The 16,349-nt window shown below is 34.9% G+C and overlaps 2 protein-coding genes and 3 long non-coding RNA genes across 8 annotated transcripts in view; 4 read left to right on the top strand and 1 right to left on the bottom strand.

Annotated features, from left to right (window-relative positions):
* LOC117116014 (pinin-like) overlaps window positions 1–1,577 on the bottom strand; it is an 11,277-nt gene extending 9,700 nt beyond the window's left edge. Inside the window, exon 1 of the mRNA XM_033259943.1 lies at window positions 1,400–1,577. Coding sequence (XP_033115834.1) covers window positions 1,400–1,539 — 140 coding nt within the window. The 5' untranslated portion in view covers window positions 1,540–1,577. The remainder of the gene's footprint in view (window positions 1–1,399) is intronic.
* A 230-nt stretch (window positions 1,578–1,807) lies between these two features.
* On the top strand, window positions 1,808–4,543 carry LOC117116013 (trafficking protein particle complex subunit 6b-like). Its single transcript, XM_033259942.1, has 4 exons — window positions 1,808–1,957; window positions 2,565–2,744; window positions 3,567–3,650; window positions 4,484–4,543. Exons 1-4 carry the CDS (start codon window positions 1,877–1,879, stop codon window positions 4,541–4,543), a joined length of 405 nt encoding a protein of 134 aa, XP_033115833.1. The 5' UTR covers window positions 1,808–1,876.
* A 2,548-nt stretch (window positions 4,544–7,091) lies between these two features.
* LOC117116030 overlaps window positions 7,092–16,349 on the top strand; it is a 14,413-nt gene continuing 5,155 nt past the window's right edge. Inside the window, exons 1-2 of one of the 4 annotated variants that reach the window (XR_004446666.1) lie at window positions 7,092–7,280; window positions 7,586–7,714. This is a non-coding gene — a long non-coding RNA (uncharacterized LOC117116030). The other 3 variants (XR_004446664.1, XR_004446667.1, XR_004446665.1) reach the window with 3 other exon arrangements.
* On the top strand, window positions 10,153–14,337 carry LOC117116029. Its single transcript, XR_004446663.1, has 3 exons — window positions 10,153–10,355; window positions 12,382–12,705; window positions 13,490–14,337. It is a non-coding gene; the product is annotated as an uncharacterized LOC117116029 (long non-coding RNA).
* The window catches only part of LOC117116031, a 2,775-nt gene continuing 1,384 nt past the window's right edge, over window positions 14,959–16,349 (top strand). The window contains exon 1 of the long non-coding RNA XR_004446668.1: window positions 14,959–15,991. This is a non-coding gene — a long non-coding RNA (uncharacterized LOC117116031). The remainder of the gene's footprint in view (window positions 15,992–16,349) is intronic.

Raw genomic sequence — 16,349 nt, 5'->3', positions numbered from 1 at the left:
ATGTTAGCTATCAAGGAGCGATGTTGTTTTTTTCATTGGGACCTTCGTCCCTTCAAGGCCTAGAGTAGGATTTTTGATTTGGTAAGATGATTTACTATGGGGAGTTTTCAAGGCGGCGAATTTTCTAGGGGCGAGTTTGTAGAGGCAAGTTGACTGCCAACGCACCACACAACGTAAGCATGATCGAATGCGAGTCAACTCGGCACCAAGTCAACTCGGCCACAGTTTCGCGGCCCCCTAGTATAATACAGTACATTTTTAATTTGTTTTAAAATATAATAATTAGCACGTTGACATAAATAAGTTTAACTGGGTTCGTAAATACTGTAGCCTCAAAATACTGTGCCGAGACTTGGGCCGAGTTGACATTTATACCGCCCATGGTTATAGTGAAAACGCTGAATAGTAAAACCAAAGAGTATAAAACTGCAAGAGGTCCGACTGCCGGGGATTCTTTGGCACTTCTATTTCAAAAAGTACTACACAAAAAGGACGTGGCCTTTAAAAGAACGTAAAGTGCGTTCATATCAAACGCGTGCTGCGCGTTTATAGAATGTATGCTGGAATTCGAAACGCAGCAGGCGTTTGATACGAACGCCTTTTACGTTCTTATGAAGGACACGCCCCTTCATGGGAGTACTTTTTAATGTTCCATTGCCTGTATACAAAATAAGGGCAGTCGGACCTCTTGCAGTTTTATAATCTTTGGTAATACTCATGCGTCTCGAGCTGACGTAGAAACATAGAAAAAACGAGCATTGGTACCGTGTATGCCAATCTACAACAAGCGTCGCCTAAATGTAATAATTAGCATGCTGAAATAGGCTAGTAAATAAGTGTAACTGGGTTCGTAAATAATATTGGCCTCAAAATATTGTGGCTGAGACATGGGCCGATTAAACGTAGAAATAGGTAACCTAGAAATATAGTAAAAACGCTGAATAATACTCAAGCGTTGCGACATGCGAACGTTGGTACGTGTAGGTAGTCTACAAACGTCGCCTAAGTAATTGATTTTACCCGGCAGAACGAAAGAAACAAACTCTGCTTTTCAGTCGTCTTAGACTTAGTCCCTTGTTTTTTGACAAACAATGACCTTTCAGAGGTCAAATTGCTGTCAAGAATATGAATTGGCTGCCTCGCAGCAAAAATTGATTATTGATTGTATTTTATAATGATTACACAACCCCTACATTAGAAAATTTGTACTTGGCTAGACTATGTTTTTTGGCCTTAGCATAATTTTTTCCAATACTGCTATGATCTTTCAACCCCACATGGCTAGGCTTTTTTTGGCAGCCCCACAATATAATTATAAGCAGTCGAGCGAGTCCAGAAGACTGCTCTTCCAGTTTGGGTTCAGACATTGAGATAGCTTAGCCAGATCAAAGATAATTACCTTCTCTCCCCGAATTCTCTTCCAGTAAATTTTCGTATGTTCTCGTCCACATCATGCAGACTTTCTTTAGCCTTTTCAAGTTTTTCATGTAAAATATCAATTGCCGCACCACGAACACCCTCAACTTCATCAGCAGCCATTTTGCTATCTCGCAACCAATCAAGCCGTCAAGCACGCTCTGTGTACAATATATTGTACAAAATTAAATGTAAATTGTTTGTTTTAAAATTATTAATACTTTATGAAATGATTTATTTATTTACTTAAATATAAGTATTATAGAAGAAGATAAATATAAATATTTACTTTTAAAATGAAATATATGTGTTCATTATTAAAATAACAACTGAAATAAAATAGGTTGAAAGTCAAGTGTGAGACTTTTTGACGCGATACATGGGGATGATGGTTCGCTCGAAAAAGAAGAGGGCGCTGTACTGATTTCACGAAAGCTGCGAGAACAGTGGACAGCGCACAATGGATGATACACTTTTCGACTTTCTTCACTTAGAAATGGTAGCACATATTATTCGAGGAGCAAAAAAGAAAGATGATATCGTATGTGCCATCACCGTGTTTCACCTTCATTATTATTGGGATATAATACCATCCTAAAAACTATCCACGGCACAAGTTAGGCCTTAGCCTAGCTAGCTAGGCGGGGGAAAACTGTCAGTCGTCCTCCGTGGACCGTAGTCGTTCGTGAATACTTTATGCGCTCTCTAAGGCTTAAGCCTAGGGCTAAGTCGTGTTAAGTCATTAGCTAGTCTAGTTAGGACCTAGGCATATGAATAAATTAGGCCTACGGGCCTAGACTTATTAGATCCTATAGCATTGAGGCCTAGTTCGATTTAGTTACTGCTGGCAATTCTATCTCATTGTTTTGTTCCTTTGATTGAATGGGGAAATGATAAATGAATAAAAACAAATAGGTTGTGGGACCAAGGTCCAAGTTGAGTTTTTGGGTGCGAGTTGAGTTGGGGCTGATTGGATTTGGAGACTATTTGAATTCTTATGCCTACCATGCCATTCACACAGGATCATGTCATAATTACTGCATCATATTATTTAAAAGAGAAAACAACTTTAATAAATAGTAGCCAGGTTAATTTTGTATATATCCACTATGCTCTCTGATTATTCCCAATTTAAATTTGTTCACTAGGATTCATGTATTACGAAGCTGGAAGCTATGGGGTACAGGGTAGGTCAGAGTTTAATTGAGAGAGTATTGAAGGAGGCTCCTCGCTTTAAAGATGAACTAGATGTCATGAAATTTATTTGCAAAGATTTTTGGTCAAGTATATTCAAGAAACAAGTGGATAATCTCAGGACTAATCATCAGGTAATCTACTTAATACCTCTGGATTATCTCTACTAATGTTGATCTTTACCACCATATTTCATCTACCCTTATCGAATAGACTTATCAGGGGGCGGATTTAGGGGGGGGGCTGGCCCGGCCCCCCCCCCCCTTTTGGGAGGAAAAAAAGGAAAAAAAAAAAAAGAGGGAAAAAGAAAAAAAAAGAGGGAAAAAGAAAAAAATAATAGTCCAGAATGTCTCAAATGTTATGTTCGGGCGTCTAGAACACAAAAATTTCGCGGGGGAAAGCTCCCGGACCCCCTACGACAGTGTTGTCTCAATCGGCCCAACTTTCGGCCCCCCTTTTGGACATTTCTGGATCCGCCCCTGCTTATATAGCGCATATTGTTAAGTCCTCTATGTGCTACATCATCAATTCGGTCGCTGGATTAAACGCTTGTGGATCACAAACTCGTGCTCCCTGGGGAGTATTCCATAACGTTGCAGAGCAGCTACATCAGCGCATTTAACCCTACCAGGTACCTACTTACACTCCTGTGTAGAGAGAAGCAATGCAGATAAAGTGCCTTCCTCAAGGAAACAAGTAAAAATGCACAGCGAAGGATTGAAACCCCGATCTTGAATTCCCGCTGCACCAAACCACTTCCATAATCTGCCTACCTTGATCCTCCATCATCTACCTAATATTGTTGATCTGATTTGATTTTCTTTGATCTACTTGGTACACTTTCCTACCTTGATTTATCTTAATATACTTTGCTGCTGTTCTTTCTGAGTTCCAACATCCATCCCCAAACTACCTCATTACTAATACTGTACATCGTCGTCTTGTTTGATTTTCAGGGCGTGTATGTTTTACAGGACAATAAATTCAAGATTCTGACTCAAATGTCAGCAGGAAAACAGTACTTGGAAATGGCACCCAGAGTAAGTATTTTTCTTCGTATGAGACACAAATAATTGAAGTAGGCCTACACTGCAGTATGTTGGTGTCAGTGGTGGTGCCAGTATTTGCCCAATGGGGGTGTCCGAGGTCCCTGAGGGGGGCGGGGGTGAATTCCCCCATCAAAAAAGATATACATTTTTTTCTCCCTGACAGCTTATACCCGAGAAACTACAGTATGGAAATTGCAAACTAACTTGCATCACATTATTATAATTGTAGATCATGAATGTACATATGAAATACTTGTGTTTAGTGTACTAAATGCTTATAAAATTTATTAAGCGAAAGACAAATTATATTTACTGAATATATTTTAAACAAAACTGTTGTGGGGGGAAAATATATTCTGTTAAGCAGGGAGACCTATGTATTAAAAGCTGGTTGCCAGGCATATTTTTTTTTTTTTGTTGTCTACTTCTACGGTAATACTGGAACAAACCTCGACTGAGTATACTTGTGCAGATTTTGCTAATCTCCAAAACCAATGGTATTTTAATTTTACCATTTTTATGGATATATAGTGAATCAATATGCTTGATTATTCAAGTTTGTCATCAGAATATATATATATATAGATAGGGTTTAAAAATAATTACCTTGTTTTGGAGTACCATGCTTTCCTTTTTCTTCTTTTCTTTCCTTTTCCCCCTTGTTCTCTTTTTTGACACCCGTATCCCCCATTTCTCCTCCTGACTGCCTTTGGGTTTCTAGCACACAACAAAGCCTGCTGTTGCATTGATCAGATCACATATTCTTTCACAGTGATGTTTTATATTTTCTTTTAATAAATTCATTGAGATTATTTCATTTCTAGTACGTTTATAAGTATATGCTGGAGAAGGGACCAATGAATCCTAAAATATTTGTTGAATAAATTATATATCCTGAAGATTAAACAACTATCACATGTCTGTCTTTATTTATTTTTTTTGACTGATGTAGAAGAATAGATAGTTTAAAGCTTGTCCGCACAATCTAATTGTATGTGACAAATAATAATAATAATAATTATTATTATTATTATTATTATGTCCATATTTAGATGTAATATGACATCATCAAACAAAGTTGTTACTAAAACATTCGCTAGTGTGGACAGAGCTACACAAATTAATATTTAAATGATCCTACCAATTTAACACGCCATGTTTTTGCATTCAAATGTTGTACCTAGTTGTACTAGCATTGATGTTAAAAGTGAAAAAAAAAATATTAACGATATTTCGAATTCCATAGTTGGAATATGTCGTACCGTATAGTAGCAATTCCAAATATTTACAGCATTCATTTTGAAAAGAATTTGTTTGCATAAGTAATCTAGAAAAGAAGCCAATCTTGAAAGGAAGCCCATCCACGGGTCCTCGAAAAAAGAGCCAAGGGCTTCTATTCGAGGTTTCACGATGTGGCCACAAGCTAGAAATACATTTCTTTGCAATACTTTTGTTTTTAAAATTGAAAACGTACCCGTAGTTCGTTTATGAATGTTTTTTTTTCTGTTCCGAGAATCAGTTGAAATTGTTCATGTTTAGCCATCTCAGTCCACTCCACTTATCCAGCTAGTTCTTTTTCATTATCATATTTATAATAACACATAGTTTTAGCAGGGGACGGTAAAACACTGTTCCATGGTTTCAGTGACATCCAGTGTTGGTATATGATTAATTAAATTGATAATTTTCCATCCAAAACGTTTTTTTTTTTGTTCGTTGGTTACCGATACCATATTAAACTTGCGGTGCATATGTCTTTATTTATATGATGCTGCAGCTGTAATAGTTGAAAAAGGTAAATACGTGCTTACTCAATAAAATGATCTTTATGCTGCAATTGACTCGGCGATATACTGTCCTTGGGAGCCATCATACCCTGTAGAGGCCCCAAACAATCACGCTTAAGCAGATAAAAATCACCTAAAAGCACCTTGCGAGCTGCGCCCCTCACCTAATCATCGAGACCCCATGTGACCTTCTGTCCCATCATCTCCCCCCCCCCCAAGGCTCCTAGATAGGCCACTTGCCATACAGCACAATTATAATGGCAGTTTTGGGTGCGCAGTGGTTTTCAATTTAATTGTATGATTGGTTTAATTGCTGAATAAATCATACAAATTAAACTGTAGCATAAATAATTATTTATATTTGTTGCGCATGATGCCGAAAACATATATTTTAGGCCTTGAAATGTGATGAATTTTAATACACACAGAGTATCATTACTTCGTTTTTCATCGGCCTTCAAAAAGCTGAGGCTGACGATCGTAACATTACAAAAATGAATGACCTTACTGAGCGCTTTAAAACCACAGCTTCGTTATTCTAAATACGATATGATCATAATTTTAAACATATCAACAATTCCAGAGGCCAGTTTGGACCTCACTAAGTGCTTAAACATCGTTTTATTTTATACGGTCTGTGAGAGCTCATTCGCGATTATCGAATTTTGATATTATTGCAATTATTCGCTTGTAAGTATTAGGACTATACAAAAAAAATTCAAAATGTATATTGTCCGGAAAACTATTTGATTTAGTTCATGAGCATTGGCGTCCGCTGGGGTGCGGGAATGTGGTGCCCAGTGGCGGATCCTGCCTGGAATCCAAAATAGAGGGGACAGGGAGAGACTTTCGCATGGTTGCTGATGCAAGCAAATGTATGATATGGCACTCTCCCCCTCCTTATCCGCCACATTGGTGCCTGGCGCTAAAAGTTGTTACAAACACCGTAATAACAGGTCTATTATATATAGCCGCCGACAGTATGCCCTATTCAGATTGTTTACTAAAATGAATCTGCTTGTAAGGCACCGGTGTTACTTCTCTGATATAATCAAACGTTGTCATTCATCATTCATCATCATTTAATTTATTACTAGGCATATACGCTACCGTATTGTATTAAGTCAGAAAATATTATACAGATATTGCCTGCTTAGAGGTGTAATATAACATTTGATATCCCCGAGGGAATTATATTTTTTCGAAGGATTATATATTATATATATTATATTTTCCCGAAGCGCGTAGCTCTGAGGGAAAATATAGTCCTGAGAAAAAATGTAATTCCCAAGGGGATACCAAATGTTAATATTACACGGATAGAAAAGGCAATATCTGTTATATTACATAGCCAAACATAGATCGTTTAGCCTAAAAATATAGTTGTAGTAGATTTACATGAGTAAACTTACCGGTACCGTACAGTTTTATTCTTTACAAAAACGTTTCGATTTGTTGGAAATCAATTTAATTAGGCCTATTAAACTTAATTTTTAAGCCTACAATCATTGTTTCATAAAGGAGTTGTTATTTGTGCTTTCATTATAAGTTTATCTTTCTGTTGAATGGGCTCATCCAGTGGACACTATTTTAATTTCACTTTTGAGGGGTTTTTTTTTTGTTGTTGTTGTTGACAAACGGTTTATTTGAATAGATAATATGGTGCTCATCCACTCACTTCCTTTGTAACGTATGGATGCAACCGAGTCTATACGGACGTTTTCCACAAGGGAATTCCCTTGATATGACACAGTGTTTGGAAACGCCCCATTACTGATGCGTCCATGCCCTGCTGAGTCGATCGATAACTTTCTTCTCAAGGTACGCACGTACGGTAAGATTCAGAAACTTAATAATAAACTTTTTGCATTTTGGTTGTGGGAGCTGCATGAAATAATTGATGAAATAGTGAAGCGTATTTTCTCTGCTGCAGTCGCTTCGGGCAAATCAGTTTTTACGCCGGTTGTGTGGTCTGAATGGACTGATGCAGAGCGAGGGAGAGAATCATCTTTCCATCGCGACTTCGCTTCCATATTTGGTGTTGGGTTAGGGAGTGATAAAAAGAAGTGGAGTTAAAAATAATTCCATGTAGTGTCTAAAAATATAGACAGGAAACGTAGCTGAAGTTTTTCAATGTAGGTCAGTCCTCAATGTTGGTATTAACTGTCTGGTCCGGAAGCCGACTGTTGCGCTAACGTGGATTTGGTCAGAATATGGTTTAATTACACATACATACTGTTCTTCTGAGTACGTCTGAGCACGGTCTGAGTAAGTATGAGCTTCTTGTTTCTTAATCATATATTCAATTTGGTGCTTACTTTTTCGTAGACTAAGTTTGTTGTCAAATTTAATAAACTGGAAAAGGAGTCTGCAGAGTTACGCTATTTTATCTGCACACTATCTGTGACCTTCGGAGTTATAAAGTTTTATACAGTTTTATACCATGTTGTGACTAAATTGCTATGCATGAATAACAGTTGCATATTATAAGTGTAGTATTCTTTGTTGTTCAGTGAAGTCATAAAAAATCAACATTGGCTGTATTCGACTGGTCGTTCTTCGTTAAACTACGTCCACCTGCGCAGTGGTAAAATCCTACTTAACGAAGACAACCAGTCGAATAGAAAACTGGTAAATACTCTATACTGCATAGATACCGCGATGCACACTTCATAATCAAGATTCCTTCGGCTTGTGGCAGTATAGATTTTTTGTAAAAGAATGATTTCATCCAGTTTTTGATTCTGTTAGGCTACAATTATTTTTTGACTTCATGTGTGTAAATATTATAATGTTTGTTTTGGTCACGTGGATAACTTAACGCAGATTAATGCACTCTGGTTACAATTTTCGTTGTCAACAAAGTCTATTTTATGAACCAGTCGAATGAAAATAATACTCAACGAAAATTCGTACTCAACAAAATGAACCAGTCAAATACGCCCGTTGACTGTTATTGTTTGTCAATGATAATTACAGTAAGTTCATACTGCATGGTGATGTGTGACTTCCGAAGTCCTGAACAAATGTTACATTTTATTTAGTATTCTATAAACAGTAGGGTTTTGTACTGAACTCGATTGTTGTGTAGATGTACTGTAACTTGACATATTATTGTATAATACTAATACCCTGTGAAAAAGCTTTTTAAACCTTCGTTGCCATTGATAATGCATAGTATGCTTTACCACATGCTATGTACGTATTGCATATATTAATACAAGTGTCTGATTCATTTTGTTTATATGTATTGACCAATCAGAAAGCTTGCCTTTCTTAATGAAAAATGCAATAAAATTTGTAACTTGTAGCAATTATGATTTTCCATATGGAAAGTAGTACAGGAACCCTTAAAATGAATTTATGTTTATTAATGGGCGAAGCATCTGCCACGATACTTCCTTATTTAGGCATTGCTGTGTTCGATTACCACTAGTACTAATTTTAATTCTGTGTGCTATACACTTACAATACATTTAGACTTCATTTTATATTATAAAATATGTTAACAAATAGTATAAAAGTATATATTAATGTGTTACTTCAGGCTGAAATAAATGCGTTGTGTTGTGTATGACTAAGCCGGGCAAGATGTGTATAAGAGACAGATATATGTACCACCTCTGTATTTTTTATGACAGGTTCGTAAATTTGCATTTGAACATGCATTGCGATCCTTTTGATATCAACCTCTTTTTTCTTTACTGTATTAATTGTTTAATGGTTTAATAACTTTGTTAGCCTACATTCTTTTGGTTTTACAATATATTTCCTTATGCGGCTCTTCAGGGGAAACTCTTTTGTCTATGATTTCGCATTATCGTCGTTTTAGTTTCCCCTTAGCGATACTACTTTCTCCTTAAGGTACTGTTTTTAACCCTCTTCATTGTTTTAGTTTCCCCCTATGGATACTTATAAGCTGTTTTATGGGTTTTTCCCATTTGCTTTTCAAACTTATATATTATTTAAGAATCTCTATTGAGATCCAGCGCCGCCATTGATGCACGGTAGAGATTGCATCTTTAGATCTCCGATCTTGTTCACAAATTTACGGACTAGTGCTGTCTCGTAAGAATTTTGTAGGACGCGTTAAGGATGACAAAATATTCTCTGTATCTACTGGAACCGAGCCGCATAGCTTGTATTCCACTATTTGCATTCACACCTGGGCATTCTTTTGGTTTTACAATTAAGTTTTTTAAATTTTATGTTTTGTATTAAGGTATTTCGGATGCACCATGAAACTTGTTTTATGTGTGCCACTGTTGTAAAAGAGAAGTCCATTGAATTGAATTGCAAAGATAAAAGCTCACCTCTGCAAAGAATTCAGATATGCAGTGACCTCTATTTGAAGTACTTTTGCTAAGCAATTACTATACTAAGTGTTTCCGCTTTTTTCATTGTTAGTTTTCAGTGGTTTCAGCCTCCCCTGGAAACTACACACAATATATATTATAGGTTAATTTAATGATTCATCGTCAAATTTTATACCCTAAATTTGCGGATGATACAAAGAATAACTATCAGTCAATTTATTTTTATGTGATATTAATTCGTTTACAAGACATTTTTTGAATATACTTCATCAAACCATGGAGGAAATATATTAATAATATTATATTTCCTCCAAGATCAAACAATCAGTAGATATATTGGAGAACCAGCCAACCAGAAAGATCATTATAATTAGGTAAATATGCGTGGTTGGCATAACAATCGATGTCAATAGTAGCGTGATAACACTAGGGAGGGAGACAGCTTGGGAGTACATTCACTTTCCTCTACGATACCGATAACAAGTGCTCTGCCTACCAGCGGAAAAATAATTTATATTATCATAGCATAATTCAGTGCATTGTGAAAAGCAACAGTTTAAGATTTATTGCTACTGCTGGAGCTAATTCCAATTGTAAGTATTATATTGGATCTATTGTAGGCATATGTATTTACTGTAGACTTATAGATATAATCTTAAGAGCATGTAGTGAGGTGAGCCCTATCTTGTATAAGCACACCTAGGTCAAACATGTGAGTCGGCTTTGCTTTGTAAATTCAAAGTCCAATCTCTGTTTGCTGCAATCAAAAGGTGTGCCATTAATCTTCCATATTGTATCGAAATAGCATTGCTCCTATTTTATTACAGAGAGATCGTCTTTAATTAAAACTTAAGCTATATTTGTAAGAATATTAATCTTGTTGGATATCAAATTTATATTCTTGTTTTGCACTTTCAGAGAGGTGATGTTAGATAATAATCCATAAACAGATTAAAATTATGGCAAAGCAAAGAAAATAAATTAATTTAGTTCTGCCTAAGCGCTCTTGTTCTCTTTCTGCTGCCAATGCTTTTATAAAAAAAAGTTTCTCAGCATTGAAAAGCTTTCTTATCACTGAGATAGCATATTGTAGTAGTACTGTACTGGTAATTTATATATTTTTCTATTTAAGCCTGTATACATCAGATTTGGTGTTACAAGTAGGCCTATAGCTACTTGATCTAAAAGACTGTCAGGTAACATAAGGGTCTTCTCCTTTTCTTTTTCAAAGGGTTTAGACAAAATTTTTAACGCAACTTGACAGTCAAAAGAAGAGCTATTTTTTGTTTAAAGAGTTTGGAAAGTTTTAAAAAAATGATTATTTAGCCAAAGGTTGATTTAAAAATCATTCACTATGATAGGTTATTTTATTATGCACTACTGACATAGTTTGTGATACTATGGAAACAAAATTGGGAGATAATGCAAATATTTACTTAGTGGTACTACACCCACTTAACAGTGAGTAGGCAACAACAATAGACTTTGGTGACCTGATAGTTTTGTACCTCTTATTAGTAGAATCGATTTTGGAATCGGTAATGGATATAGGAAGAAAATTTATGTTGGAAGAGAATTCTAAACTTCTGCAGAACTACTTCCTTATTACGGAAATGATGTACAAAAGTACTACGGAAATTTATCATTAGACCTGGACCCATAAATAAATAAATAGGTCTACACATTAACTAACATCCAGAACAATGATGTTTCCATCAGGATCTTAGGATTCATTATAACATATATTGTAATTTACTTGGTTACATTGTAATTTATTTAAATAAGTGAATAAATAATTGTCCACAGACAACTCTGTAAGTTGTCAGATTACTCATAAATTATTGTGAAAAAGTTACCCATACATTGCTACAGCTGTTATTAGCTGTACCTGTAATTTTTGCAACTCGTGTTTTGAACTCCTCGAGCCAAATTAATGGGTGCTATGGAAATATTTTATTTACTACAGATATTTACTGAAATGCACTTTACTAACATGAGAATTCTGGGTAGAAATGGCAGTAAGAAAAAAGGAGCAAAGCCTTCAATTATTGATTAATGCTAAATTTTATTGATGCTTAATTATAAATGAAAATTTGCTATAAATAACCTTGAATCCTGAATTTACTACTGTATACAATTTTGTTTTGCACATGTATTATTTTGAACTTTGGCCAAGTAAAAGAAATTCATGTTTCTCAAGCACCCAAGCTTTTTTTTTGAATATGAGAATGAGGCCACTTTCTTCGCCCTTCCCCACAAATACTCATTAAAGGGAGGATAATTAAATTTGTTATGCATTTTTGGGGTTCAGTTGCTAGAAATAAGGTTCGCTTTTCAATATCCACTGTTCATACTGTATAATGTCCAATAGTCATAAGAACCATTATCTATAAGGCTTACTAGTCATAATTTAAATAAATATTATCCACACGCTGCGGCAGCTTTGACCTTGGCTCATTTGCATAGCGCTGCATGCGCGGAGCCTTTTGAGTGATCTCCTTTTCAATGATACCATGGTTTTATGTACGTGCCTATTAATAATTCTTTTAATTTTGTTTTTCTGTTGTAAATTACTGTTAATAAATTTTCTTTTAACTTGTGTTCTTCTTCCACCAACAGCTTTTCTGTGTGCTTGCCTGCTTTGCACCTTTAACACTCTTCTCTTACGCTAGATTGCACTAACCTTTGTCCTGCCTTCAATATGGGAGTTGCCGAAATATTCTCAGCAATTTTGTGGTTTATTGTTCTAATCTTCCTTGCATGGCCTATTGGGTTCCTTGCTGCTGGTCTTTATATCTTCATAATGCCGTTTGCTGTTTGTATGAGTTTTTGTGGAGAAATATCTGAAATGGTTCAAAAAGTGTTCGAACTGCCAAAAACAGTGACTGAAAATATGGTCAATATGAAACCTATATGTGACAAGTAGATTTGCTTGATTTACTGGTCAGTAGCTCTACTACAGTATTACTACACATCAATTTATACATAAAAAATTTATTAACTAAAATAATATTTTTGAGGTCGAAGCACAGTTTAAGTGCGGAATCTTATTTTTATTATATACAATTTAAAATAAAAATTTGTCTGTGATTAAATATTTATTTTATACATTTTTTCTATAATTTATACTTTTGAACATAATAACAATGAAAAAATTAATAAAATTATATTGTTAAGTAGTATGCACCTAATATTCTAAACTTAAAAATTATTGTTTTGTTCTTGCTATATTTGCTATAGTTTCCTGAGTAATTAATATTTTATTTTGTTTTACAACAAACTGCGTACTACTAACGTAAAGCAACACAAATTGTGTACTATTTCAAAAGCATTCAAAACACAAGTTTTAAAATAAAATAGTATAAAAGTATATATTAATGTGTTACTTCAGGCTGAAATAAAGGCGTTGTGTTGTGTATGACTAAGCCGGGCACACACTAGTCCGATGGTCGTTGGCCGAAACAATTCCCTAGAAAACGCAACGCAATGATGCGAATGTAATAGTTCGTTTTAATAGATATGTTTGGGCTGGCAATTAGTAACCAGTGTTGCGTGGCGACCGTCGTACTACACAGCGTGTGCCCGACTTAGAACATTAGATATAGGCCTATTTTTCTACATCGCTCAGTTATTTAATAGTTAAAAATCTAATCCTTTAACAAATACAGTACATCTCTGATCTAATGATAGTTCAGGCTAATATTTGTTCCATTTATAATCAAAACAGGCTGACCTGAACTGTGACCTGTTATTAATATGGCCCCCGGATGTCCTGGAATTTGCTGGTCTATATGCTGGGTACTAATTTTGATCTTCTTCGCTTGGCCAGTAGCATATTTCGTGGCTGGACTCTACGTCTTCATACTCCCATTTGCTGTGTGCATGAGTTTCTGCAAGCCCATCAATGAGGTTCTCGAGAAAATATTTAAGCTACCGGAGACTTGTGCGGAGGGAGTTATGGGTCAAAAACCAGTCTGTTCGTGAAGGAATTACATGTTAGCATCAAGATTATAAGAAGAAATCTCTGGCAAAATGAATGAACTTTGCACACCAAAGAATATTAGAAAGAAATTTAAGTGCAGTAGTAACCTTTTGTACAATAAATTATAAAAATAAAAATAAAATATTATCATTAAAAAGAGATACTTTTCATCAGGGTTGAACTCCGTGTTTGTGGTGCACCCCCAAAAAGAGCTGTATTTTATCCCAGTTAGTAGCTTCTAGTATGTAGGCCTGCAACAGGTCAATTGTTCAAATCCCAGCGAGGTAAATTTGTATATCTGCCTAGTACATATTTATTATGAGATCCAGATATATTATTTTTGTAATGATCTCATAGATAAACATTTACTATATTTCTCCTAGGATATAAGCCCACCCCCTACTCTATGCTTAATTTTATATACCAGCCTTTTCTCGAGCAAAAGCCCAGGGTATGACATTTACAAATATTGAAAAAAAACAAAAACACATCAAATATTGGCTTTAAATTAGGTATACATTTCTATAGAATTACCATATTTGATTGAAAAGGGAATTCTCCGGGTCCCACCCCCAAAAATTGGCAAAATTTTGTGTTTTCCTGGGTGGGGATTGGGGGGAGTGGAATTATACCAGATGAAGTATGGTAATAAAATTTGATATAATATTAAATGTAACATCATATGATCTTGCAGACAAAATATGATATAATTTTGTTGTAGAGTGATAATGTGATAATAGGTCTATTATAAATTCTTGGTGATCTTAAATAATCATAAATGTATCACAACATTTTGATAACTTTAATTTACATAACTTCTAAGGATTTTGGCATTTGTTAAAGCACTTTTTTTGATATTTATTATAAGAACAATGATGATTTATGAATTTTGTAGAAATACTTGATAATGATATCATCTATTTTATCTGTTCTGAATTTTTAAAATTTAATAAATTGATTTTTTGAAATATTTAAAACTGTGTTTTTCATATTCTTGCATTTAATGACGTATTTTTTAAAAAGCTAAATTTTCTCACAGTGTCATCGACCAGTGATTACATCTGGATAAGTTTCACCACTGATAATTTCACAGGAGGTGAACTGGGCGGGGTAATTTGCAACATGCAGGCTGCATTCTGTGATGTTTCTAGTCTAGGACACTCATGGGGGTTGGGGTCGGAGCAGTCGTCCCATCAGGGTTTTGTTAAGGGTGTTGTGGATTTTTTAATGCATTTCTGATAAGAGGGCATGGCATTATTTTTGTTTTGATTAAGCACTAAACAATCCTGTTTGCAGCGAAGCAGATAGAAAATGTATTCCTCGTGTCAGGGGAAGACTAGAAATGTCTGGAAAGAAGGGGGAATTGAAAGACAACACTATCTTAGGGGAGGTCTGGCATGCCCTTGGGAAATTTTTGTTTTCTAGAAGCCTGAAAATAACCTCTGAGGCATTTGGGCGACCAATAGTTTCTTTTTCTTTCTTACTTTTTTACTCCACCCCCACTTAAATCTGCCTCTGGATATACATTTAAACAAATCTCCTCACATTTTACAAAAATCTGAACAATACAGATATTGATATTTGTTTAAAATTGGAGAAAAAGAATGGATAGTGACATGAAATAACCAATGAAAAATTGTATGCAGAGCTATGATTCAATTTAAAAAAAAACATAGATTTTGAAAAAAAATATTTTGTTTTACTTATGGGGTGGGGTGGAACATTCAGACACATTATACAGAAATTAATCAATAAATCAATCAATTGGCTATTTATAGGCATATATATCCAAGGGGGAGGTGCTTGTGCTCTACTGTCTGTGATTTGAGTAATTACTAAACACAATTAGTATGCAATCAGGCAGAACTTTATGAAGAGGAATTTCGTAACTGTCATAAAAAAAAAACATTTATAAAAATAGAACAATAACAGTACCTCATGACCATCTTCTTCATTGAGGTCAACAACCAATGAGTCTTGGTTATGGTACACCCATTTCTAATCCGACAGATTTCCTCACACAGTTGTTGACAACTAGGAATATAAGTAGTCTTGCAACTACCAGCAAATTCAAGGTATATTCAGTCTGCTCACTTGTGTAGTTAACCATATGTTGAAATATTTTAAACTGCTGTATTGTTTTCAACTTGGTTTCGGAATATATTTCTTGAATATCTGAAGACATAAACTTCAATTTCTAAAGAATACCTGATTTAGAAGATTTCTTATCTTGTCATTGAGTATCAGGTAAGTTTTTTAATATTTTGATTATTAAATCTAATCATTTTTATCCTATCATCATCATTAAGTGGGCATACAATTGCATTTATGATGAACAAATATATATTTTTTTTTAAATATATTTTGTAAAATTTTATAATTACCTTGAGAAAATTTGATTGTTGAATGGGTTAAAGGTGCATTTACATCAAATCCCAATTTCCGGATCTGTAACTTACCTAACCGATCGGAAAAATCGAATCAGTATGCAAGAATAAAGACGTTTGTTCTCTGCGGTTTTTATACTTTGGTTGGTATCCAATGTGAATGTTGCTTTCGAAATTTATGTTTAATCATTACGATTAGTGACCATACAATCAGAACC

The sequence above is a fragment of the Anneissia japonica genome, unplaced genomic scaffold, assembly GCF_011630105.1.
Source record: "Anneissia japonica isolate Jap-2015-1 unplaced genomic scaffold, ASM1163010v1 scaffold287743_len2803612_cov181, whole genome shotgun sequence".
NCBI classification, from domain to species: Eukaryota; Metazoa; Echinodermata; class Crinoidea; order Comatulida; family Comatulidae; genus Anneissia; species Anneissia japonica.
The sequence above is the reverse complement of the archived record's forward strand: the minus strand, read 5'-3'. Positions and strand labels throughout refer to the sequence as shown.